Source organism: Scyliorhinus torazame, chromosome 17 (genome assembly GCF_047496885.1).
Source record: "Scyliorhinus torazame isolate Kashiwa2021f chromosome 17, sScyTor2.1, whole genome shotgun sequence".
Taxonomy (NCBI): domain Eukaryota; kingdom Metazoa; phylum Chordata; class Chondrichthyes; order Carcharhiniformes; family Scyliorhinidae; genus Scyliorhinus; species Scyliorhinus torazame.
The window spans coordinates 155110033-155137069 of NC_092723.1; the positions used below are offsets into that span (position 1 = coordinate 155110033).

A 27037-nucleotide genomic window follows, 5' to 3' on the forward strand; every position below is an offset into this window, starting at 1 on the left:
TTCCTCCCGCCTCCCTCCCACACTCACTCTCTCTCCCACACTCTCTCTCTCCCACACTCTCTCTCCCACACTCTCTCTCCCACACTCTCTCTCCCGCCCTCTCCCACTGCCGCCCTCTCCCCCTGCTGCCCTCTCCCACTGCCGCCCTCTCCCACTGCCGCCCTCTCCAGCTGCCGCCCTCTCTCGCTGCCGCCCTCGCTCGCTGCCGCCCTCTCCCACTGCCGCCCTCTCTCGCTGCCGCCCTCTCTCGCTGCCGCCCTCTCTCGCTGCCGCCCTCTCTCGCTGCCGCCCTCTCTCGCTGCCGCCCTCTCTCGCTGCCGCCCTCTCCCGCTGCCGCCCTCTCCCGCTGCCGCCCTCTCTCGCTGCCGCCCTCTCTCGCTGCCGCCCTCTCTCGCTGCCGCCCTCTCTCGCTGCCGCCCTCGCTCGCTGCCGCCCTCTCCCGCTGCCGCCCTCTCCCGCTGCCGCCCTCTCCCGCTGCCGCCCTCTCCCGCTGCCGCCCTCTCCCGCTGCCGCCCTCTCCCACTGCCGCCCTCTCCCACTGCCGCCCTCTCCCACTGCCGCCCTCTCCCACTGCCGCCCTCTCCCTCGTGCGCTCCCTACCTCATGCGCTCCCTCCCTCATGCATTCACACATACGCTCACACACATACTCATGCGCTTTGACACTCTCTGTTGCACTCTGACACTCATACTCTCTTGTGCATTCATGTTCTCTCACGTGATTGTGCACTCTCACACGTGCATGCACCCTCTCACTTATGCACATGCCCTCTCACATGTTCTCTCTCTCTCTCTCTCTCCGGGGCTAAGAACATCACCCAGTCTGATATAAATCCATACGAACCATGTAGACTGCTGGTCAAGGCTGTGTCAGTTGACCTCAGAGACCTATTGGGTAAAAAGGATTTTGGGCGGGATTCTCCCTTTTGAGGACTAAGTCCCCACGCCCGCCGGAAAACGGGCGAGAATCACTCCGTCGTTCTCCTTGAAAGTCCTTTTTCCAGGGAGCTAGCAGGGCCCCGGCATTCGTCCCGCGGCTCTGGCTGCCGGCGGGGCCCTACTGTACAGGCCGCGCATGCGCACGGCGGCCCAACTCGGCGCGGGCGCCGCCAACATGGCGGAGCCACGAAGCGGGACCGCGCGGAGGAAGGTAGGTCCCTCCCAGATCGCGATGGCCCGCCGATCGAGCGATTGGGAATAAGAATTAAATGCAGCCTTTTCAATATCCCCCAGATCCTGAGAACAAATCTATAAACTGAGGCCCCCCCCCCAGAGTCAGATATCACCCGCCCTCCACCAGGATCGCCACCGTGACCACGGGTCCCAGGTCTCGCCGGGTGGTACCACATGTAAACCACACCGGCGGGAGGTCAGCCGGTCGACCGCGGAGAATCGCCGCGGGGGCCTGTTCCAACGGCCCCCGACCAGCGCCGCGTCGACCACACGTGCGAGACTGGCGAGTCCGTGGAGAATCACGGAAGCGCCATCGCACTGGATTTCTGGCGTGAACGGCTATTCTCCGCCCCCGTGCCGGGCGTGATACTGACGCAGAGGGTCGGAGATCGGAGAATCACGCCCGTTGTTTTTGGCCACAGTTCCTTGGGCTGAAGATTGGAAGAATCTTCAGGGACTAACTCCAGCCTGTGTTTCAGTAATCTCTGATCAAAGTGGCCATTGGATAACGGAACTCAGGCTAACTATGATGCCTTCCATAGTTGGATAGTCAGTCACCGTTTAATGTGTGAAGACTGGAGGACATTGAGATCTGGAAAAACAGTTCAGTGAAAGGGCACTGTGACATGAAGCCTGTTCACTGACTGCTGATTTTATTGATAGAATGGGCTCTATTCTGTCTGTTTATAGATTTGTTCTCAGGATCTGGGGGATATTGAAAAGGTTGCATTTAATCCTTATTCCCAATCGCTCTGATGGCGTTAAGAATTTACCACATAATAGCCAGATCGGGTAAGAATGGACATAAATGAACCATTTGGGTTTTTAATGTCAAGCTGACAGCCTCAAGTTCAGATTGTTGGTATCTGTGCACAAATTATCATATTTATTGAGTGCAATTTGAAGTTTTTGTTGGGAGATTTTCACTCGTTCCTCGAGCCCTTCCAGTACCAAAACCACCAGGCTACCATACCCAGGTAGTGTTGTCACCATGTGTATCTGGAATGGTCAAGGAGTCGATTTCAAATATTGTTACGACTTTTACTATTTATTATGTTGTTTTATTTTTATTTTTACTTCTAACTTTTGTTTCATTGTGTGACAGGCAGTGTTTTAAAAGATGAGCACCATGGAATGGTGCATTACCACTTAACCAGCCAAGACTTGACATGGCCTCAGGTAGGTTTCTTTGTTTGACTTGGACCCTGGAAGGGAGGATATGCACCTGTCACTGCACTGGGAACTTCCAGAGAGAGGCTGCAGTTAAATGGCCCAACATATGAACAGGAGAGGGCCCATCAGCTCCCCCAGAACAGGAAGAGGCCATTCAGCTCTGCGTCTGCTACATAGGAGCAGGGAGCAATCATAGAGTCCCTCAAGCCTGTGATGCCATTCAATCAATTGTCTCAGCATCCACAGCCTTTTGGAGGAGAATGTTCCAGATTTCTAGTACCATTTGTGTGAAGAGGTGCTTCCTGACATTACCCCTGAGCAACCTGGTTCTAATTTTGAGGTTATGCCCCCTTTTTCTGTGGAGTCCCCCACCATGAGAAATAGATTTTATCTATCTACCCTATCAATCTGTTTAGTCATTTTAAACATCTCAATCAGGTGACCTCTTGGGGTTATATATTCGAGGGAATACAAACCCAATCTATATAACGTATCATAATTTAACCTGTTTAGCTCCTGTATCATTCTGATGAACCTATACTGTGTCCTCTCCAAGAGCACTATATCTTTCTGGAGATGCAGTGCCCTTAACAAAGTGCACTTACTGCAGATTAGGTCAGACAAAGCTCTGATCAGCTGAAGCTTCACTTCCTCACTATGAATCCAATATTCTTGAGAGAAAAAAAATGTACATATGCACCAGATTTTAGTAATGTGTGTATGGAAACCTAAATCATTTTGCTCATCCACAGATTTAGTCTCTCACCAATAAGAAATATTCTGATTTGTCTTTCAGAGATTTAAAGTGGGCGGCCTCACATTTTCCCACATTGAGCTCCACCTACCAGAGATTTGGTCACATATTTAATCTATCAGTGTCCCTCTGTAACTTCCTGCTCTAATATACACAATTTCCTGTCCCTCCCAAGGACAGCATTTAAAGAGAGGACTGAGGGACAGTGTACAGAATGTAGACTTGGCCCCAATATTACATGTTCAGATGGGGAAGATGGCCAGGCTGAGGATGTAGAAACCCTGCAGTATTTAACTAAAAGGCTGCAACAGCTAGTGGGGGGGGGAGAGAGGATGCTCAGCGCTATGATCAGAGTGGGAACCAGGATCATGGATAACCAGAGGCTTTCTTATCAGGCCCAGAGGAGAACTAATATTACTAACCCATCAATAGTATTCATTATTAACTTGAGTTATTACAACCATCTATTATACTCACTGTTAACTGATTACTAACCCATTAATAATACTCACTGCTTGTTAATACTAACCCATTAATAGTACTCACTGTAACTGAGATAACTAACCTTAAATAATACTTATATTTTGCTGATACCTACCTAGTGATAGTACTCATTGTAACTAAGATTACTAACTTTTTGATAGTGTTCACTGTAACTGATATTACTATCCTATCGGTAGTACTTACTGCTTGCTGATATTAAGCTCTCAATAGTAATCTTAGTTAACTGAGATTACTAATCTGTTGATAGATTAGTAATCTCAGTTACAGAGAGTACTATCAATAGTACTCACAGTTAACTGAGATTACTAAACAACTGAGATTACCAACCGATCAATAGCACCCACTGCTTGCTGATACTTCTCGGCATCCATCGCTACCACTATCTCCGCTTCCCCCTCTGGTGGGGGCATCATCATTACCCCTAGCAGCCTCCGTATATTCGTATTCAGCTGTCTCCCCTTCACAAACCCAGTTTGGTCCTCATGGACCACCCCCGGGACACAATCCTCTATCCTCATTGCCATTACCTTGGCCAGAATCTTAGCGTCTACATTCAGGAGGGAAATAGGCCTATAGGACCCGCATTGCAGCGGGTCTTTTTCTTTCTTTAGGAGAAGCAATATCGTTGCCTCTGACATAGTCGGGGGCAGCTGTCCCCTTTCCCTCGCCTCATTAAAGGTTCTCATCAGTAACGGGGCGAGCAAGTCCACATATTTCCTGTAAAATTCAACTGGGAATCCATCCGGTCCCGGAGCCTTCCCCGCCTGCATGCTCCTAATTCCTTTCACTACTTCCTCTATTTCGATCTGTGCTCCCAGTCCCACCCTCTCCTGCTCCTCCACCTTAGGAAATTCCAGCTGTTCCAGAAAACACATCATTCTCTCCTTCCCATCCGGGGGCTGAGCTTCATATAATCTTTCATAGAATACCTTGAACACTCCATTCACTCTCTCTGCTCCCCGCTCCATCTCTCCCTCCTCATCCCTCACTCCCCCTATTTCCCTCGCTGCTCCCCTTTTCCTCAATTGGTGGGCCAGCAACCTGCTCGCCTTCTCCCCATATTCGTATTGTACACCCTGTGCCTTCCTCCACTGTGCCTCTGCAGTACCCATAGTCAGCAAATCAAATTCTACGTGTAGCCTTTGCCTTTCCCTGTACAGTCCCTCCTCCGGTGCCTCCGCATATTGCCTGTCCACCCTCAGAGGTTCTTGCAGCAACCGCTCCCGTTCCCTACTCTCCTGCTTTCCTTTATGTGCCCTGATTGATATCAGCTCCCCTCTAACCACTGCCTTCAGCGCCTCCCAGACCACTCCCACCTGGACCTCCCCATTATCATTGAGTTTCAAGTACTTTTCAATACACCCCTTCACCCTTAGACACACCCCCTCATCCGACATTAGTCCCATGTCCATTCTCCAGGGTGGACGCCGTTCTTTTTCCTCCCCTATCTCCAAGTCCACCCAATGTGGAGCGTGATCCGAAATACCTATAGCCGTATACTCCGTCCCCCTCACCTTCGGGATCAACGCCCTTCCCAAAACAAAAAAGTCAATTCGCGAATAAACTTTGTGGACATAGGAGAAAAACGAAAACTCCTTACTCCTAGGTCTACTAAATCTCCATGGGTCTACTCCTCCCATCTGCTCCATAAAGTCTTTAAGCACCTTGGCTGCTGCCGGCCTCCTTCCAGTCCTGGACCTCGATCTGTCCAGCCCTGGTTCCAGCACCGTGTTAAAATCTCCACCCATTACCAACTTCCCCACCTCTAGGTCCGGGATACGTCCTAACATGCGCCTCATAAAGTTGGCATCATCCCAGTTCGGGGCATATACGTTCACTAAGACCACCGCCTCCCCCTGTAATTTGCCACTCACCATCACGTATCTGCCCCCACTATCCGCCACTATGGTCTTTGCCTCAAACATTACCCGCTTCCCCACTAATATAGCCACCCCCCTGTTTTTCGCATCTAGCCCCGAATGTAACACCTGCCCCACCCATCCTTTGCGTAGTCTAACCTGGTCTATCAGTTTCAAATGCGTCTCCTGTAACATAACCACATCTGCCTTAAGTTTCTTTAGGTGTGCGAGTACCCGTGCCCTCTTTATCGGCCCGTTCAGCCCTCTCACATTCCATGTGATCAGCCGGGTTGGGGGGCTCTTTACCCCCCCCCCCCCCCCCTTGTCGATTAGCCATCCCCTTTTACCCAGCTCCTCACCCGGTTCCCATGCAGCTGTGTCCCCCCCAGGCGGTGCCCCCCCCGCCCCGCCCACCCCACCCCATACCAGCTCCCCCTTCTCCCCAGCAGCAGCAACCCAGTAAATCCCCCCTCCCACCCCCCCCCCCCCACCCCCGCTAGATCCCCCACTAGCGTAGTTACACCCCCCATGTTGCTCCCAGAAGTCAGCAAACTCTGGCCGACCTCGGCTTCCCCCCGTGACCTCGGCTCGCACCGTGCGACGCCCCCTCCTTCCTGCTTCCCTATTCCCGCCATAATTATCATAGCGCAGGAACAAAGCCCGCGCTTCCCTTTTGGCCCCGCCCCCAATGGCCAACGCCCCCAACTCCTCCACCTCCCTTCCTCCCTCCCCCACAACCTGTGGAAGAGAGAAAAGTTACCGGGTCGCAGGATTAACAACATAAAAATCATCTCTCCCCCCTTTTTCCCCCCTCTTCGCCCCCCCATATTCACCCCACCACTTTGTCTCAAACATTCTTTTTTAATAACCCACTCATTCCATTTTCTCTTCAACAATAAATGTCCACGCCTCATCCGCCGTCTCAAAGTAGTGGTGCCACCCTTGATATGTGACCCACAGTCTTGCCGGCTGCAGCATTCCAAATTTGATCTTTTTATGAAGCACCGCCTTGGCCCGATTAAAGCTCGCCCTCCTTCTCGCCACCTCCGCACTCCAGTCTTGATATACGCGGATCACCGCGTTCTCCCATCTACTGCTCCGAGTTTTCTTTGCCCATCTTAGGACCATCTCTCTGTCCTTAAAACGGAGGAATCTCACCACTATGGCTCGAGGAATTTCTCCAGCCCTTGGTCTTCGCGCCATAACTCGATAGGCTCCCTCCACCTCCAGCGGACCCGTCGGGGCCTCCGATCCCATCAACGAGTGCAGCATCGTGCTCACATATGCCCCGACGTCCGCCCCTTCTGCACCTTCAGGAAGACCGAGAATCCTTAAATTCATCCTCCTCGCATTATTCTCCAGCACCTCCAGCCTTTCCACACATAGTTTATGGTGTGCCTCGTGCATCTCCGTCTTCACCACCAGGCCCTGTATATCGTCCTCGTTCTCGGCAGCCTGCCTTCACGACCCGAAGCTCCACTCCTGGGTCTTTTGCTCATCTTTTAGCCCTTCAATCGCCTGTAATATCGGGGCCAACAGCTCCTTCTTCATCTCCTTTTTAAGCTCTTCCACGCAGCGTTTCAAAAACTCGTGTTGTTCAGGGCCCCATATTAAACTGCCACCTTCCGACGCCATCTTGGTTTTTGATTGCCTTCCTTGCCGCTGCTCTAAAGGATCCACCGCAATCCGGCCACTTTCCTCTCCTTTTTCCATCCGTATCCAGGGGGGATTCCCTTCTGGTTTACCGCACAGTGCTTTTAGCCGTTAAAATTGCCGTTGGGGCTCTTATTAAGAGCCCAAAAGTCCGTTCCACCGGGAGCTGCCGAAACGTGCGGCTTAGCTGGTCATCGCCGCACCCGGAAGTCATAATTGAGATTACTAACCTATTGATAGTACTCACTGCTTGCTGACACTACCCCATTGATTATACTCAGTGTAATTGAGATTGCTAGTATTTGCTGTTTGCTGATATTAAGCTATCAATAGTACTCAAAGTTAACTGAGATTACTAACCTATTGATAGATCCCTGAACCGCTCGATCCTTGCCTGCCGCCACCCTCAAAACCCCGCATCCAACCTCTCCCTGTGCAAAATCTGTGATACCCGCAAATCGGTGCTCACACCGAAGCACCTTCCAACAGATGCTGCCGCCACTGTCCCCGCACCCTCAGGGCCGCCACCAACACAGGGCTCTTAGAGTACTTGGCCGGCAGAGGTGCCGTTAACAATGCCCCTAAGCTTGTGCCCTTACACGAGGCTGCCTCCATCCGCTCCCACACCGACCCCTGCCCCCATCCGCTCCCACACCGACCCCTGCCCCACCACCCATTTCCTAATGGCTATATCCGCTGCCCAATAATAATTCATTATATTTGGCAAGGCCAGACTCCCACACACATCCCCATTCCAACAGCATCTTTTTTACCCGTGTCTTGGTATACCCGGAGCTCATTCCCTTCCCAGGTGCAACTCTTCGTCTGCCTGGCCCGCCAAAAAATCTTCTTTGTCTAGGAACTGGTGGAGCCTCACCACCATCGCCCTTGACGGAGTGTTCGACTACAGCTTCCTCATCAGCGCCGCACACAAATCCTGAAATCAGAGCATTCATTTTCCTGAAAAAAGATCTTAGAATGAAGATCAGGAGGTTCTGGAAAACAAATAGGAACCTCTGGAGTACCGTCATTTTCACTGTCTGCAGTCGTGACAACGGCGACAACAGGAGCACGTCCCACCTCTTAAAATCCCCCCTCATCTGTTCCACCAACTGCGCCAAATTCAATTTGTGTAGTTGTTCCCAACCCCGCGTCACCTGGATGCCCAAATACCTGAAGCTCGCCCCCACCTCCCTCAACGGCAGCTCACCCAACCTCCTCTCCTGCGCTCTTGTCTCAATCGGAAAGACCTCACTCTTCCCTATGTTTAACGTATATCCGGAAAATCTCTAAACTCCTCCAAAATGTTCATAATTCCCCCAATACCTCCCAGCAGATCTGAGATATAAAGCAGCAGTTTGTCCGCATATAACGAGACCCTGTGTTCCACCCCCTGCACAATCCCTCTCCAACTCCTTGACGCTCTTAAGCGCCATTAAAGACCCCATTCACCCCCACTGGGTACAGAACTGCTCTTCCCCTCCCATCCTTCACCTTTTTAATCTCCCTCTCTGCCTCCTGCTTCCTAAGTTGGTGAGCCAGCATCCTACTCGCCTTCTCCCCATACTCATACACTGGCTCTCTGCAACTGCCCCGCTGCCTTCCCATTAGACACTAGCCGAACTCCAACTGGAGCTTCTGCCCCTTCAACAACCCTGCCTCCGGGGCCCCGAGTACCTCCTATCCACCCGCAGAATCTCATTCTCCAGCCTACCCATCTCTGCCTGCGCCGTCCTATCTCTGTGTGCCCAGATCGATATGAACTCCTCTCTGACCACTGCCTCAAGCGCTTCCCATAGCGTGGTGACCGAAACCTCACCCGTGACGTTCAGCTCCACATACCCCCAAATGGCGGCCCTCACCCGCTCGCCAACTTCCTCATCCGCTAATAACCCCACACCCAGTGTCCATTGCGGGCACCCCCCCCCCCCCCCACCACCACCCCCCACCCCCACCCCCCCAAGTCCACCCAGTGCGGAGCATGGTCAGAAACCACAATCGCTAAGTACCCAGAGTCGATCACCCCCGCCAGCAGAGTCTTATCCACCACAAAGTAATCGATCCGTGATTACACCCTGTGTACATGGGAGAAGTACAGAAATTCCTTCGCCCTTGGCCTCCCAAACTTCCACTGGTCTGCCCCCCCCCCATACACTCCATGAACCCCTTTAGCTCCTTCGCCACTGCCGACACCCTCCCCGACTGTGGACTTGACCAGTCCAACCCTGGTTTATTGACTGTATTGAAATCCCGCGCGCCCCCGCCCCCCCCATAATCAACCGGTGCGAGTCCAGGTCCGGGATCTTTCCCTCATGAATTCAATATTGTTCCAATTTGGAACATAAACATTTACCAAGACCACTGGCATCCCCTCCAGTTTCCCAGGCATCATCATGAACCTTCCTCCCGAATCTGCGAGTATATTCCCCACCTCAAACGCTACTCGCTTATTTATCAGCACCCCCACCCCCCACATCTTCATATCTAATCCTGAATGGAGGATTTGCGCTACCCACCTTTCCTGAGCCTACTCTGGTCCGCGATCTTCAAATGTGTTTCTTGCAAAAAGGCCACATCCGCCTTCAAGCTCCTCAGGTTTGCAAACACGTGCGACCGTTTAACTTGTCCATTCAGCCACCCCCCCCCAAGTTCCATGTGACCAGCCTGATCAGGGGGCACCCCACCCCCCTCCTCTGCCAAGGTGGGCCAGATAGAGCATCCTGAACTTCACCCCCTTCTTTAAGAGGGCAGCCTTGACTCGGTTGAACGCGGCATGCCTCTTGGTCAGTTCCACACCCAGGTCTTGATATATTCTCAGGTGCATCTCTTCATCTGCCTGGGCCGCCGCAAAATCTTCTTTGTCTAGGAACTGGTGGAGCCTCACCACCATCGCCCTTGGCGGAGTGGTCACCTACGGCTTCCTCATCAGCCCCCTATATGCCCGGTCAACCTCCAGGGGCCGGTCGAGGGCCCCCTCCGTCATCCTCTGCTCCAGCATTTTGGCTACATATGAGCCGGCGTCTGCTCCCTCGATGCCCTCTGGCATCCCAACACTTCTTAAATTTTGTCTCCAGAACAGTTTTCCAGATATTCCACCTTCTTTAGCCGCTTCTGGGTCTCCCACATCATCCCAATCTTGGCCACCAACGAGGTAAGCTGCTCCTCGTGCTCCCCCATCACTTCCTCCACTTTATGGATCGCTTGCCTCTGGGTCTCTAGCCTCTGCTCCACCTGATCGATCCTCGCTTTTAGCGAGTCTATCACCTTTGTCAGGTCCTCCTGAGATTCCCTTCTCTGCCTGCTATACTTCTCATTCAAGATGTCCATCAGCTGCTCCGTCGACCATTGGGCTGGTAGGGCCGACCCTTTACCCGACACCATCTTCCCCTGTGTCGCACAAAGAGTTTCTTACTCCAACACCTCCGTCCTTCTCGACCCATTTTTGGTCTGCAAATCCATCCACCGACACCACCAGTGGAACCTTACTTCCCTCCACCACCTCTGCACCTTTTTCCACCAAAATATCAGCCCAGCAAACGGGGAAAAGGACCAAAATAAAACACCTCAAGCGGGAGCTACCAAATGTGTGACCACTCATTCCATGGCCACCACTAGAAGTCAAACGTTCTCACAGTAAACTAAGATTACTAAACTATCGAGACTACTCACTGCTTGCTGATACTAACCCATAGATTATACTCACTGTAACTGAAATTACGAATGTATCAATAGTACTATTTGCTTGCTGATACCAACCTATTGATAGTACAGTACGAAGTCTTACAACACCAGGCTAAAGTCCAACAGGTTTGTTTCGATGTCACTAGCTTTCGGAGCGCTGCTCCTTCCTCAGGTGAATGAAGAGGTATGTTCCAGAAACACGCTACCCACGCTGAATGTCACGGGTCAGGTTTCGGTCACCACCTCCTGGATCTGTAAAGATTTAATCACCTGCTAATGGTCGCATTCCAAGCATTGTTTGGCATCTTTGAATCTGGCTATATATGTGTTTCTGGAACATACCTCTTCATTCACCTGAGGAAGGAGCAGCGCTCCGAAAGCTAGTGACATCGAAACAAACCTGTTGGACTTTAACCTGGTGTTGTAAGACTTCGTACTGTGCTCACCCCAGTCCAACGCCGGCATCTCCACATCATGGCTATTCATAGTACTCACTGATCCTGATATCAACTCACAGATAGTACTCAGTTAACAGATGTCTAACCTATCGATGGCATTCGCTGCTTGCTGATACTAACCTACTCACTGTAACTGAGATTAATAACCACATTGTAACTTAAATTACTAACCCATCACTGGCACTCAGAGTAACTGAGAACAGTAACCTATCAACACAATTCACTGCTTGCTGATACTAACTCTTTGCTCACCGCCAGCTGATGTTACTAGTAGCTTGAGCTTGTAATTGTCATGCTTGCATGTAGTTGGAGAATCACTTCCATTTTCCTCCCCTTGTTTACAGATTTTCGGCACACTAGAAAGGGCCAAGGAGACATACAATGTCAAGGATTATTCAGTCAACCAGATCTCCCTCGAGCAGGTGTTCCTCAGCTTCGCGCAATTCCAGTTTCATTCAGAGGAAAGATCAGATTAACACTGATCAAACTGAACTCCTGTCCTTGACCATGACCATGAACTCACAGGAGGCGGGTTCTAGGTGAAGGGGCCATGCACAGGAGCATGTCTATACAGGGCGGGGCAAACAGTGCAGTAGAAATAAAACCCAGAGTAAAGTTAACACTAAACCTGAGAGGCCCGGACTCTGCAGGGGTTGGGCTGGTTCACAGCGTACTGGATCTCGACAGGTTCACAGTGTGCTGGTGCTGGGCAGGTTCAGAGTGTGCAGGTGCTGGGCTGGTTCAGAATGTGCTGGTGCTGGGCAGGTTCACAGTGTGCTGGAGTTGGGCTGGTTCAGAGTGTGCTGAAGTTGGGCTAGTTCAGAGTGTGCTGGAGTTGGGCTGGTTCAGAGTGTGCTGGAGTTGGGCTGGTTCAGAGTGTGCTGGAGTTGGGCTGGGGCAGAGTGTGCTGGAGTTGGGCTGGTTCAGAGTGTGCTGGTGCTGGGCAGGTTCAGAGTGTGCTGGAGTTGGGCTGGTTCAGAGTGTGCTGGAGTTGGGCTGGTTCAGAGTGTGCTGGAGCTGGGCTGGTTCAGAGTGTTCTGGAGTTGGGATGGTTCATAGGGTGCTGGAGTTGGGCTGGTTCAGAGTGTGCTGGAGTTGGGCTTGTTCAGAGTGTTCTGGAGTTGGGCTGGTTCAGAATGTGCTGGAGTTGGGCTGGTTCACAGTGTGCTGGGCAGGTTCAGAGTGTGCTGGTGCTGGGCAGGTTCAGAGTGTGCTGGAGGTGGGCTGGTGCAGAGTGTGCTGGAGTTGGGATGGTTCAGAGTGTGCTGGGCAGGTTCAGAGTGTGCTGGAGTTGGGCTGGTTCAGAGTGTGCTGGAGTTGGGCTGGTTCAGAGTGTGCTGGAGTTGGGCTGGTTCAGAGTGTGCTGGAGTTGGGATGGTTCAGAGTGTGCTGGTGCTGGGCAGGTTCAGAGTGTGCTGGAGTTGGGCTGGTTCAGAGTGTGCTGGAGTTGAGATGGTTCAGAGTGTGCTGGTGCTGGGCAGGTTCAGAGTGTGCTGGAGTTGGGCTGGTTCAGAGTGTGCTGGAGTTGGGCTGGTTCAGAGTGTGCTGAAGTTGGGCTGGTGCAGAGTGTGCTGGAGTTGGGCTGGTTCAGAGTATGCTGGAGTTGGGCTGGTTCAGAGTGTGCTGGAGTTGGGCTGGTTCAGAGTGTTCTGGAGTTGGGATGGTTCAGAGTGTGCTGGAGTTGGGCTGGTTCAGAATGTGCTGGAGTTGGGATGGTTCAGAGTGTGCTGGAGTTGGGCTGGTTCAGAGTGTGCTGGAGTTGGGCTGGTTCAGAGTGTGCTGAAGTTGGGCTGGTGCAGAGTGTGCTGGAGTTGGGCTGGTTCAGAGTATGCTGGAGTTGGGCTGGTTCAGAGTGTGCTGGAGTTGGGCTGGTTCAGAGTGTTCTGGAGTTGGGATGGTTCAGAGTGTGCTGGAGTTGGGCTGGTTCAGAATGTGCTGGAGTTGGGATGGTTCAGAGTGTGCTGGAGTTGGGCTGGTTCAGAGTGTGCTGGAGTTGGGCTGGTTCAGAGTGTGCTGGAGTTGGGCTGGTTCAGAGTGTGCTGGAGTTGGGCTGGTTCAGTGTGTGCTGGAGTTGGGCTGGTTCAGAGTGTTCTGGAGTTGGGCTGGTTCAGAGTGTGCTGGAGTTGGGCTGGTCCAGAGTGTGCTGGAGTTGGGCTGGTTCAGAGTGTGCTGGAGTTGGGCTGGTTCAGAGTGTGCTGGTGTTGGGCTGGTTCAGAGTGTGCTGGAGTTGGGATGGTTCAGAGTGTGCTGGAGTTGGGCTGGTTCAGAGTGTGCTGGAGTTGGGCTGGTTCAGAGTGTGCTGGAGTTGGGTTGGTTCACAGTGTTCTGGAGTTGGGCTGGTTCAGAGTGTGCTGGAGTTGGGATGGTTCAGAGTGTGCTGGAGTTGGGCTGGTTCAGAGTGTGCTGGAGTTGGGCTGGTTCAGAGTGTGCTGGAGTTGGGCTGGTCCAGAGTGTGCTGGAGTTGGTTTGGTTCACAGTGTTCTGGAGTTGGGCTGGTTCAGAGTGTGCTGGAGTTGGGTTGGTTCACCGTGTTCTGGAGTTGGGCTGGTTCAGAGTGTGCTGGGGTTGGGTTGGTTCAGAGTGTGCTGGAGTTGGGCTGGTCCAGAGTGTGCTGGAGTTGGGTTGGTTCACAGTGTGCTGGAGTTGGGCTGGTTCAGAGTGTGCTGGAGTTGGGATGGTTCAGAGTGTGCTGGGGTTGGGCTAGTTCAGAGTGTGCTGGAGTTGGGATGGTTCAGAGTGTGCTGGAGTTGGGTTGGTTCAGAGTGTGCTGGAGTTGGGCTGGTTCAGAGTGTGCTGGAGTTGGGCTGGTTCAGAGTGTGCTGGAGTTGGGTTGGTTCACAGTGTTCTGGAGTTGGGCTGGTTCAGAGTGTGCTGGAGTTGGGTTGGTTCACAGTGTGCTGGTGTTGGGCTGGTTCAGAGTGTGCTGGAGTTGGGTTGGTTCACAGTGTTCTGGAGTTGGGCTGGTCCAGAGTGTGCTGGAGTTGGGTTGGTTCAGAGTGTGCTGGAGTTGGGCTGGTTCAGAGTGTGCTGGGGTTGGGTTGGTTCAGAGTGTGCTGGAGTTGGGCTGGTTCAGAGTGTGCTGGGGTTGGGCTGGTTCAGAGTGTGCTGGAGTTGGGATGGTTCAGAGTGTGCTGGAGTTGGGCTGGTTCAGAGTGTGCTGGAGTTGGGTTGGTTCACAGTGTGCTGGAGTTGGGCTGGTTCAGAGTGTGCTGGGGTTGGGTTGGTTCAGAGTGTGCTGGAGTTGGGCTGGTTCAGAGTGTGCTGGAGTTGGGCTGGTTCAGAGTGTGCTGGGGTTGGGCTGGTTCAGAGTGTGCTGGAGTTGGGCTGGTCCAGAGTGTGCTGGAGTTGGGCTGGTTCAGAGTGTGCTGGAGTTGGGCTGGTTCAGAGTGTGCTGGTGTTGGGCTGGTTCAGAGTGTGCTGGAGTTGGGATGGTTCAGAGTGTGCTGGAGTTGGGCTGGTTCAGAGTGTGCTGGAGTTGGGCTGGTTCAGAGTGTGCTGGAGTTGGGTTGGTTCACAGTGTTCTGGAGTTGGGCTGGTTCAGAGTGTGCTGGAGTTGGGATGGTTCAGAGTGTGCTGGAGTTGGGCTGGTTCAGAGTGTGCTGGAGTTGGGCTGGTTCAGAGTGTGCTGGAGTTGGGCTGGTCCAGAGTGTGCTGGAGTTGGTTTGGTTCACAGTGTTCTGGAGTTGGGCTGGTTCAGAGTGTGCTGGAGTTGGGTTGGTTCACCGTGTTCTGGAGTTGGGCTGGTTCAGAGTGTGCTGGGGTTGGGTTGGTTCAGAGTGTGCTGGAGTTGGGCTGGTCCAGAGTGTGCTGGAGTTGGGTTGGTTCACAGTGTGCTGGAGTTGGGCTGGTTCACAGTGTGCTGGAGTTGGGATGGTTCAGAGTGTGCTGGGGTTGGGCTAGTTCAGAGTGTGCTGGAGTTGGGATGGTTCAGAGTGTGCTGGAGTTGGGTTGGTTCAGAGTGTGCTGGAGTTGGGCTGGTTCAGAGTGTGCTGGAGTTGGGCTGGTTCAGAGTGTGCTGGAGTTGGGTTGGTTCACAGTGTTCTGGAGTTGGGCTGGTTCAGAGTGTGCTGGAGTTGGGTTGGTTCACAGTGTGCTGGTGTTGGGCTGGTTCAGAGTGTGCTGGAGTTGGGTTGGTTCACAGTGTTCTGGAGTTGGGCTGGTCCAGAGTGTGCTGGAGTTGGGTTGGTTCAGAGTGTGCTGGAGTTGGGCTGGTTCAGAGTGTGCTGGGGTTGGGTTGGTTCAGAGTGTGCTGGAGTTGGGCTGGTTCAGAGTGTGCTGGGGTTGGGCTGGTTCAGAGTGTGCTGGAGTTGGGATGGTTCAGAGTGTGCTGGAGTTGGGCTGGTTCAGAGTGTGCTGGAGTTGGGTTGGTTCACAGTGTGCTGGAGTTGGGCTGGTTCAGAGTGTGCTGGAGTTGGGCTGGTTCAGAGTGTGCTGGAGTTGGGCTGGTTCAGAGTGTGCTGGAGTTGGGCTGGTTCAGAGTGTGCTGGAGTTGGGCTGGTTCAGAGTGTGCTGGAGTTGGGCTGGTTCAGAGTGTGCTGGGGTTGGGCTGGTTCAGAGTGTGCTGGGGTTGGGCTAGTTCAGAGTGTGCTGGAGTTGGGATGGTTCAGAGTGTGCTGGAGTTGGGCTGGTTCAGAGTGTGCTGGGGTTGGGCTAGTTCAGAGTGTGCTGGAGTTGGGATGGTTCAGAGTGCGCTGGGGTTGGGCTGGTTCAGGATGTTTGAATTAAGGCCTCATACTCTGAGATTGTGACTGGGCATGTTGCAGTAATTAGTCAGGATAAGAAATGGGATTTAGCCCTTGGTGCTGTACACAACCTTTGTTAAGCGTGAACTGGATTATATTACACTGGAGACAACCCCATTTGTTCAATCGTCTTGTTCCAATATAAAACATCATAAAGTGAGCTGAGCAAACAGGCTGATGAATTGATCGATATACCACCTTGCCCAATGTGTCATGCAGTTGGGTCCTTCTGCACCCTGTTTTGCACCTGAGGATCAAGGTGCAGTTCCTGTTGTAACACTGGAGTCCTCTGCATTCAGGTCTGAATTCTAGTCCCGCCTCAGCTACAATTCAGAAGGCTGACCTCGTACCAGATTATAGCTTGTTACCAGGCATGATCACAGAATTGATATTGTGCAGAAGGAGACTATTCGGCCCATCGTACCTGCACCATCTCTCCAAATGAGCATGATGACTTGATGCCATTCCCCTGCCTTTTCCCCTGCACATTGTTTCTATTCAACTAATCATTCAATGCCCTCTTTCATGCCTCAATTGAACCAGCCTCCACCACGCTTCCAGACAGTGCCTTTCAGACCCCAAGCACTCGCTGTGTGAAGAAATTTTATCCCACATCACATTTGCTTCTTTTGCCACTCACTTTAAATCTGTCCACTCATTCTTCATCCTTTTACAAGCGGGAACAGCTTTTCCCTATCTATTCTGTCCAGGCCCCTCATGATTTTGAACACCTCTATCAAATCATTGCCTTCTCTCCAAGGACAACAGTCCCTACGTCTCCAAACTATCCTCCTAACTGAAGTTGCTCATTCCCAGAACTATTCTTGTAAACCTAGAGTTGTTGTTTGTTAGAAATAATGATCCTGCTCAAGTTATGGATCGTTAGTAATGACCGATGCACCGAAATAAAAGTACAATTCTTTTTTTTGAATTTAGAGTACCCAACTATTTTTTCCAATTAAGGGATAATTTAGCGTGGCCAATCCACTTAGCCTGCACATCTTTTTGGGTTGTGGGGGTGAGGCCCACGTGGACACTGGGAGGATGTGCAAACGCCACTCGGACAGTGACCCAGGGCCAGGATTGAACCTGGGTCCTCGGCGGCATGAGGCAGCAGTGCTAACCACTCACTTAATTGTGAAACCCAACCTGTCCAACCTTTCTTCATCTGATAAGCCCCAATGAGTCACTTAATTGTGAAACTCACTTAACTGTGCGAGACTGGGCGAGATCCAGATCACAACGTCTCGTGAGATCTCATGAGGCGTAACCACCGTAGGGAATCCTGGGAGAGGCCTCTCTCAGGATCTACCGGCTGCGTCCCATCCCAGTTCCAGTGGGATGCAGCCAGTGGATCATGCCCTGTGTCCCCTAGTTCTAGACTCTCCCGCAAGTGGAAATATCCTCCCAGTATCCACCCCATCAAATCCACTTATGTTTCATATGATCAAGAAGCAGAGTAGGCCATTCAGCCCTCGAGTCTGCGCTGCCATTTAATAAGACGATGGCTGATCTGATAGTATCTCAAATCATGCATCTTACCTTACCTGATAACCCATCCTTGCTCACCAATAACCTATCCACCTCTGCCTTAAAAATATTCAGAGACTCTGCTCCCATCCCCTTCTCAGGAAGAAAGTTCCAAAGACTCACGAGAGAAAAAAAATGTGCTTCATCTCTGTTTTAAATGGGTGGCCCCTATTTTTAAATAATGACCCCTAATTCTTTCTCCCACAAGAGGATCCATACTCTCTACATCCACCCTGTCAAGACCCCTGATGATTTCATTCTTCTAAACTGTGATGGGTATAGACCCAACCTGTCCAACCTTTCTTCATATGATAAGCCCCAATGAGTCAAGCAAACCTTCTCAAAAGCAGTTATATATATTTTCAAATAAAGAGACCAAAACTGTACAGTGTTCCAGATGTGGTCTCACCAATGCCCTGTGCAGCTGCAGTAAAAGGTCCCAATTTTTAATTCCATTACCCTCGCAATAAACTCCAAAATTCTATTTGTCTTCATAATCATTTGCTGTACCTGCATACTAACTTTTTGTGATTCATGTACCAGGACACCCAGATTCCTCTGTACCACCGAGTTCTGCACCTCCTCACCATTTAACTAGTATGCTGCTTTTCCATTCTTCCTGCCAAAGTCCGACAAGTTCACACTTTCACACATTATACTCGATCTGCCAAATTGTGACCCATTCATTTAACCTGTCTATACTTCTTTGCAGACTCTCTACCTTCTCTTGACAACTTACTTTCTTACCTCTCTCGGTGTCATTGGCAAATTTAGCTACCATAACAGTCTTTTCATCCAAATAATTGATGGAGATTGTAAATAGTTGAGCCCCAGCATTAATCCCTACGACACTCCACTAATTACAGCTTGCTCACTTGGAAAAATACCCCTTTGTCCCTACTCTCCATTTCTAGCTAACCAAACCTTCATACTTTTTAAAAATAAATTTAGAGTATCCAATTCTTTTTTTCCCAAATAAGGAGCAATTTAGCATGGCCAATCCACCTACCCTGCACATCTTTGGGTTGTGGGGGTGAGACCCACGCAGACATGGGGAGAATGTGCAAACTCCACACGGACAGTGACCTGGGGCAGGGATCGAACCTGGGACCTCAGCGCCGTGATGCAGCAGTGCTAACCACCGCACCACCGTGCCACCCTCCTTCATCCTTGCTATTATGTTATCCGCTACACAATGTTCTCCTATCTCATGTAGTAACTTTTTATGTGGCACCTTTTCAAATGTCATTTGGAAATCCAAATACATCACACCTGCAAGTTCCCCTTTATCTACCTTGCTTGTTACTTCTCAAAAAATGCAGTAAATTAGTAAAACACGTTTTCCCATTCACAAAGGCTCTGTCTGACATTATGATAATATGATCATAACCTCAATAATACAATTCACCTGTGGCAGATGTTAGGGTAACTGGCCTGTGGTTCCTGCCTTCTATCTGCCTCTTTCTTGAATAAAGTTATTACCCAAGTTATTTTCCAATCCACTCGGGCCCTTCCAGAATCTAAAGAATTTTGGAAGATAATAGCAAATGCATGTACTATCTCTGCAACCACTTTTAAGACACTAGGATGCAGGTGGTCTGGCCTGGGGTCTTGTTAGCCTTTAGATCTAATAGTTTTCCCAGCAGCTTTTCAAGTGATGCTGATTTTAAGTTCATCCTTCCTGTTCACCTTTTAATTTTGGGGAGTTTTCTATGTCTTCTGTGAAGTCAGGCACAAAATACCTCTTCAACACCTCCATTTCTTCTCCATCTTCAATTCACCAGACTCGATCTCTACAGGACCAACACTAGCTTTAGTTACTCTTTTCCTATTTTAATGCTTGCATAAACTCTTACTATCTACTTTTATGTTGCTAGCTAGCTTTCTCTCATACTCAACTTTCTCCCTCTTTTTTTAGTCTTTCTTTACTGGTTCTTAAAATCTGACAAATATTCTGACCGACCAGTAATCTTTGCAGGTTTGTTTCAATTTAATATAATCTTTAACTTGTTTATTCAGCCATGGATGATGCACCCTTCACAAAGAGTCTTACTGGGAGAAATCTTTGATGAGCATTATTAAATATCTCTTTAAAGGTCTGCCACAGTATCTCTCCTGTCCTACCATTCCCCATTCACTTAGCTAGCTACGCTTTCATAGCCTTATAATTATCTTTTGTACGAGTTTAAAATACTAGTCTTACACCCACACTTCACCCCTTCAAACTGAACTTGAACTTGAAATTTCATTGTGATGATTGCTGTCAGCTAAAGGCACTTGTACCATGAGATTATTAATTAACCCTGATTCATTGTTCATTATCCAGTCTAGGGTAGCCTGCTCCCTGGTTGGCCGTATACTGTACTGCTCTGCGAAATTGTCCCATTTATTTCTTCCTTTATACTCTGTCCGAAAGTGAAAAACTGTTAGGGAACCTAAGAATTACTTCCACAAGTGACTCCTTACCTTTCCTATGTCTGATCTCTACCCAAACTGATTCTATGTTTTTCTCTTTTGAGCCAAGGTTATCTCTCACTACTATACTAATGACATCCTTAATTAACAGAGCTACCTTACTTTAGTGGTCACAGAGGAGTCGGGTACGAGAGTATAATGAAAATGCTTTATTGTTCAAGCAAACTTTTTACAAGACACAATCCAAGTTCCAGCAGTCATTGCCAGGCAATGACCATCTGCAGCAAGAGAGAATCCAACCATATCCCCTTGACATTCAATGGCATTAGCATATTGAATTCCCCCACTATCAACATCCTGGGAGTTACTATTGTTCAGAAATTGAACTGGACCAGCCATATAAATACTGTGACTGCAGGAGCAGATCAAAAGCGGGGAATTCTGCGGTGAGTAACAGTGGCACCATGGTTAGCACTACTGCTTCACAGCGCCAGGGGCGCTCGGGTTCGATTCTGACCTTCGGTGACTGTATGCAGTTTGCATGTTCTCCCCATGTCTGCGTGGGTTTCCTCTGTGTGCGCTGGTTTCCAACGATGTGCAGGTTAGGTGGATTGGCCATGCTAGTCCACTTAGTGTCCAAAGGGTTAGGTAGAGTTACAATAGGGCGGGGGCCTGTGAAGGGTGCTCTTTAGGGGGGTCGGCGCAGACCCAATGGACTGAATGGCTTCCTTCTGCACTGTAGGGATTCTATGATTCTATTACTCACTTCCTGACTCTCCAAAGCCTGTCCACCACATTTGGAAACAAATCAGGAGTGTGGTGGAATACTCTCCACTTGTCTGGATGAGTGCAACTCCAACACCCTGGAAGTTCAACACTAATCGGGACAAAGGAGCCTACTTGACTGGCATCCTATCCACCACTTTAAAAATTCACTCCCTCTGCAACCAACACATTGTGGTAGCAGTGTGTACCATCTACAGGATGCACTCTGGCAACTCACCAAGGCTCCTTTGACAGTACCATCCAAACCTGAGAACTCCACCACCAAGGATTACAAGGGCAACAGAAACATGGGAACAGTACCACCTGCAAGTTCCCCTCCAAGCCACACGCCATCCTGACTTGTCAGGAGAAATAGATGTAACATAATGGCTCCATTCCCCAGCTGCTCAAATGGCACATAGAATCAAAGAAAGGCTTTTCCTGTGCCATTTGGTCGGTTGTCATGTCTGTGCCTGCTTTCTGTAAGTGCCAGCCACTTAGTTCCACTCTCCCACCTTTTCCCCATAGCTGTTCATTTTTTCTCTTCAGAAAATTATCCAATTCCCTTTTGAAAGCCACGGTTGAATTTTCACCACCATACTCGGGCAACATATTCCAGATCCTAAATGCTCTTGCTCTCCATGTAAAAATAAAAGTCCCCATAGTTTCTTTGACCGATCACCTTGAATTGGTGTCCGCTGGTTCTTGATCCTTCCACCAATGGGAATGATTTCTCCCTATCTGCTCCACATGAAACTGAATCTGAGACTCACTTTAATTTGTTCCTGGTAACTAAACTCGATCTGGTCCTGACTAAATTATTTGCTGGTAATTAAACCTTTGCTGTTCACCAGACCACTCAAAGCTAGAAATTGAGTAGTCTATTTTTATATCTACAGATATTCCTGTATTTTACAGGAAAGTAGTTTCAGTAAAGATTCAGGAAGGGGGTGGGGACGGCATGGGTGGGGGAAGGTGGCATTCTACAGGTATGGAAACTGTTTTCCAAACCAATTGTAGTTGAGACCTTAAAACAGTGGGTGAAATGGGACCATGGATCAAAACATCAACATTCAATGCAAGAAGCATCTTTCTGTGGCTGAGGAGACCTGTTGGTCTCAGACCATAATCATTGTTTTGAGGGCTCCTATGTGTAATCTTAGGATATCAGTCTGTCAGCAATATCTAATCTTCTCTGGGAGATACTTGAGAAATTTGAAGTGCAATGCTAACTCCATGAAGACTTTGTACCGGGTAATGTGCAGATAGATTCATTCCAGTTACCAGAAAATGAGCACTGTCCCACCACAAGCGCTTGTCATTTTCATTTGATTTAACAAAACTTTAAAAATCCTGATCTCCACTAACAAACCCGTGTTCCTGATCTGCCAGTGATCCCACCCAGTCACATAGTGTAAATGCATCAATACTTTAGTGTTTTTATCAAAACATTATCGTCTGAATTTATACTGTATATGTTAACCAGAAATATTTAACATATTTGGAGCCTATCAATGGGAATAGTATATGGGGCATTACTGAGATTCGATTTATTGAAGCTGAGGTCTGGCTCAGGTGATAGTAAAGAACCTATACTGTTGTATCTCAAAATGTCACTTTATTATGGACACTAGTGTTGGTTGCGCAAAGGAAAGCCTTACAGCAACTGATGGATGATGAGAGCCTGATTCCTATTTGTACTTGTGATCATGATGAGTCTGCTTTTTAAATACATTGGAGTCCATTCCCGAGGTTTTGATGCCATGTGTCAACCTCACGGCATTTCAAATAATCCAAAATTGATGGCAGCTCACTCGTCATGTCCTGGCATCACAAGCTAGATCCTCAATACCGCCTCCCAACAATGAAAAATCAGGCCCATTGGTTCCGATCTGAGTCAAACTGATATCAAGCACCTCTATTTATCTAAAACCTCTGTTTCAGTGTCCCAAATACCGAATAACCCAACACTGAATAACCAAAGTGAAAGAAGAGTCCAGATTTGTTGCAGTCGATGCCGTGCAGTAGTGTTGCAAAGCAACCAATCAGCACAGGTTTCAAGCTATCACTGTGATGATGCTGAATGTTCATTCTGACTTTGAGATATGCTGCTAAAGACTGTTACCCGGATTGGCACCGACTTGGTTTCCACCATGCAATTCAAATCCAATGAATGTAAAACAATGATTAATACTGTCTCCTGCTGCTCACTTTGTATTCTCGAATATGAAGTTTATTTTTTTAATTAAAATCTGCACTTTAACAACTCATAAATCTTTGTGATTTTTTTTGTGTATTGTGAACTAGAACCTGAACAGTTTCCAATGAACAGTATTTGCGATTATTTCCAATTAGGATTACAGTATTCAAATAAGCAAAATACTACAGATGCTGGAATCTGAAACAAGAACAGAGAATGCTGGAAAACCTCAGCTGGTCTGCTGCATCTGTTATTCCAGCGCTCCCTGTTCTTGTTACAACATCTTGTCAACAAATCTTGTTCAAAGATTTTTACACCTTGAATATATAGGGTGGGATTCTCCGTCCCGCCGCACCAGTTTTTTGGTGTGGCCCGTCCCCGCCGGCAGAGGGATTCTCCGTGCTGCCAGCCGGCCAATGGGGTTTCCCATTGTGGGCAGTCCCACACCGTCAGGAAATCCCCAGGAGTGGGTGCACTGCCGGCACAACAGAGAATCCCACTCCAGAGAGCTCACATTTCAGTGCAGTACTGAGAGAGTGCAGGTGAGATCTGAGTATTGTATTAAATATAGAAAATCCCTACCGTGCAGAAGGAGACAATTTGGCCCATCGAGTCTGCACCATCCTTCTGAAAGAGCACACTACCGAGGCCCAATCTTCTGCCCATAACCCCAACCAACCTTTGGACACTGAGGGGCAATTCATCATAGCCAATCTACCTAATCTCCACATCGTTGAACTGTGGGAGGAAACTGGAGGAAACCCACGCGGACACGGGGAGAAGGTGCAAACTCCACACAGTCACCCAAGATCGGAATTAAACCTGGGCCCCTGACGCTGTGAAGCAGCAGTGCTAACTACCGTGCCGCCCTCAGATATATGCTCTCTGATGTAAAACTTTTTTTCTCTTTTTTATAAATTTAGAGTACCAATTATTTTCTTTCTAATTAAGGGGCAATTTAGCGTGGCCAATCCACCTAACCTGCACATCTTTGGATTGTGGGGGTTAAATCGATGCAGACACTAGGAGAATGTGACCCAGGGCCGGGATTCAAACCCGGGTCCTCAGCGCCGTAAGGCAGCAATGCTAACCACTGTGCCACGTGCTGACATAATATAATTTAATGCCACCACAAATTTGCTTTTGCTTATCCTACATTACATTTCAATACATTTCAAAAATTACCCAATTGGCTGTGAAGCTCTTTGGGACATCCCAATAATATGAAAGGTTAAATGCAAGCTCTTTTTACATTTAAATTTTTATATCCTCCCTGTTTCTAATGAATGCTTCCATAAATGTTAAATGCCTGTTCCTGAGACTAAATGTTGATGTCGGGCAGGATTCGTGGACTTTCATGACAGCAAAACTGGCGCTGAACCTGGACTGATTCAGTGAACTGTGGAGGGGCTAGCACCGTTGCCACGTGGAACAATCAATTCCAATGAAACAGGGTGCAGGATTCGCCGTGTCCATGATTGACACTTGGGAGGCTGACAAGCTACAGCCGCTATACACATTGCAATCCCCACACACACTCATCCCAGTGGCACTGGTTACGCTGGAGTGCGCCCATATAGCTGATGGGTCGCTGGGCCAGAGGGCACCTCGGGGTGGTTTGGGGTGGGGGGGACACCTATACAACCTGTGGCCTTAGGTTTACAGCTGGCTATTAGCGGCATGCACAGCTGCATGGTTGCCTTTCCGGCACCAGGACATTGGGGCAGACCTCGCAAAGCGCAGAGCCAAATTCAACCAGGCGAAATTGGCCCTGTACAAAAGCAGAAATTTGGAATGCTGTTCCCAGCTAGGCTCTGGGTACAGAACTGGCTCGGTCATAGAAGGCAGAGAGTAGCAATGGAAGGGTGCTTTTCAGATTGGAGGGCTGTGACTAGTGCGTTCCGCAGGGATCAGTGCTGGGACCTTTGCTGTTCGTAGTATATATATATATTTTTAAAATATATTTTTATTTTCACATTTTCTTCAGAATTTACACCCCACCAACAAGCAGTAAACGGTAACAAATACAATGTCAATCCCCTTATCAACAACAACGATCCCATTCTCCCACCACCCCAAACAACGGCCCACCTGACAATATAAGCATCAAATAAAACAAACCCATGAATTGTAGACACTGCTTTCCCCATCCCAAAATAAAAGTCCTTGGATTCATAGGTCACCCTCAACTTAACTGGATATACAATGCCGCACTGCACCTTGCTGATGTACAGTGCCTTCTTCACCCAGCTGAAGGCAGCCCGCCTCCTCGCCAGCTCCACCGTAAAGTCCTGGTATATACGTATATCAGCTCCAGCCCACTGCACCTCCCTCTTCTGCTTTGCCAAGCACAGGACTTTCTCCTTCACGCTATACCTACGGAAACACAGGGTTACTACTCTTGGCGGCTCACTCGCCTTTGATATAGGCCTCCACGACCGATGAGCCCGATCCAGTTCATATCGGGAGGGATCTTCCCCCTTCCCCAATAGCTTCGCCAACATCGTAGCAAAATACTCCGTCAGCCTCCTGCCTTCCACCCCTTCGGGCAGACCCACAATCCTCAGATTCTGTCACCTGGATCTGTTTTCCAGGTCTTCCATTTTGGCTCGCAGACCCTTGTTGGTCTCTATCACCCTCCGCAACTCCTTCCCCATCGAGGTGAGTTGATCACTGTGCTGCGATAATGCTTCTTCCACTTCCTTCAGTGTCTCACCTTGCTCTCGCACCTCGGCCACTGCGCTTGATACCGCCGCCCTCACCGGGGCAATCGCCCCCTCCACCAGCACTTTCAATGCAGCCCCCATCTCCTCCTTCATCGCTTCCATGTGTTTTGTGAACTGTTTTTCAAGTTCCACAACCATCACCTTGGTAATTTCTTCTGCTGTGAGTGATGCGGCCTCCCCTGGTGCTCCAGCTTCCGCTTTCCTTACAGTTCCTGCGCTGACTTTTTCACTCACCGGTGGACTTCCGTTAACCCCCTTTTTCACGGCCGTTTTTCTCCCAAAGTTGGACATTTCTCCTCCCTGTGCCTCCTTACGCCTTTTCAGCCTCCGTTGCCCCCGGGACCGAGCATTAAAATTCCGAAATTCGTATTCCCGAGCGGGAGCCCTCCAGTGTGCGGCTGCCTCCCGCCCGCCGTCACTGGAAGTCCCTGTTCGTAGTATATATAAATAATTTGGAGGAAAATGTAACTGGTCTGATTGGTAAGTTTGCGGACGACACAAAGGTTGGTGGAATTGCGGATAGCGATGAGGACGGTCAGAGGATACAGCAGGATTTAGATCGTTTGGAGACTTGGGCAGCGAGATGGCAGATGGAGTTTAATCCGGACAAATGTGAGGTAATGCATTTTGGAAGGTCTAATACAGGTAGGGAATATACAGTGTCAAGAGTATTGACAGAGAGATCTTGGTGTACAGGTCCACAAGTCACTGAAAGGGGCAACACAGGTGGAGAAGGTAGTCAAGAAGGCATACGGCATGCTTGCCTTTATTGGGCGGGGCATTGAGTATAAAAATTGGCAAGTCATGTTGCAGCTGTATAGAACCTTAGTTAGGCCACACTTGGAGTATAGTGTTCAATTCTGGTCGTCACACTACCAGAAGGATGTGGAGGATTTAGAGAGGGTGCAGAAGAGATTTACCAGAATGTTGCCTGGTATGGAGGGCATTAGCTATGAGGAGAGGTTGAATAAACTTGGTTTGTTCTCACTGGAACGACAGAGGTAGAGGGGGGACCTGATAGAGGTCTACAAAATTATGAGGGGCATAGACAGAGTGGATAGTCAGAGACTTTTTCCCAGGGTAGAGGGGTCAATTACTAGGGGGAATAGGTTTAAGGTGCGAGGGGCAAGGTTTAGAGGAGATGTACGAGGCAAGTTTTTTACACAGAGGGTAGTGGGTGCCTGGAACTCGCTGCCGGAGGAGGTGGTGGAAACAGGGACGATAGTGATGTTTAAGGGCATCTTGACAAATACATAAATAGGATGTGAATAGAGGGATACGGACCCCGGAAGTGTGGCAGATTTTAGTTTAGACGGGCAGCATGGTCGGCGCAGGCTTGGAGGGCCGAAGGGCCTGTTCCTGTGCTGTACTTTTCTTTGTTCTTTGTTCTGGGTCACGTTCCAAA

At 49.6% G+C, this 27037-nt stretch overlaps 1 protein-coding gene across 3 annotated transcripts in view; it reads left to right on the forward strand.

Annotated features, from left to right (window-relative positions):
* The window catches only part of abca3b (ATP-binding cassette, sub-family A (ABC1), member 3b), a 238092-nt gene extending 215112 nt beyond the window's left edge, over window positions 1-22980 (forward strand). For 2 of the 3 annotated variants that reach the window (XM_072481322.1, XM_072481323.1), the window contains exons 30-31: window positions 2278-2351; window positions 11599-22980. In XM_072481322.1, the coding sequence (XP_072337423.1) occupies window positions 2278-2351; window positions 11599-11730 (206 nt within the window). In that variant the 3' untranslated portion in view covers window positions 11731-22980. The remainder of the gene's footprint in view (window positions 1-2277; window positions 2352-11598) is intronic. The other variant, XM_072481324.1, reaches the window with a different exon arrangement.
* The last annotated feature ends 4057 nt before the right edge of the window (window positions 22981-27037 follow it).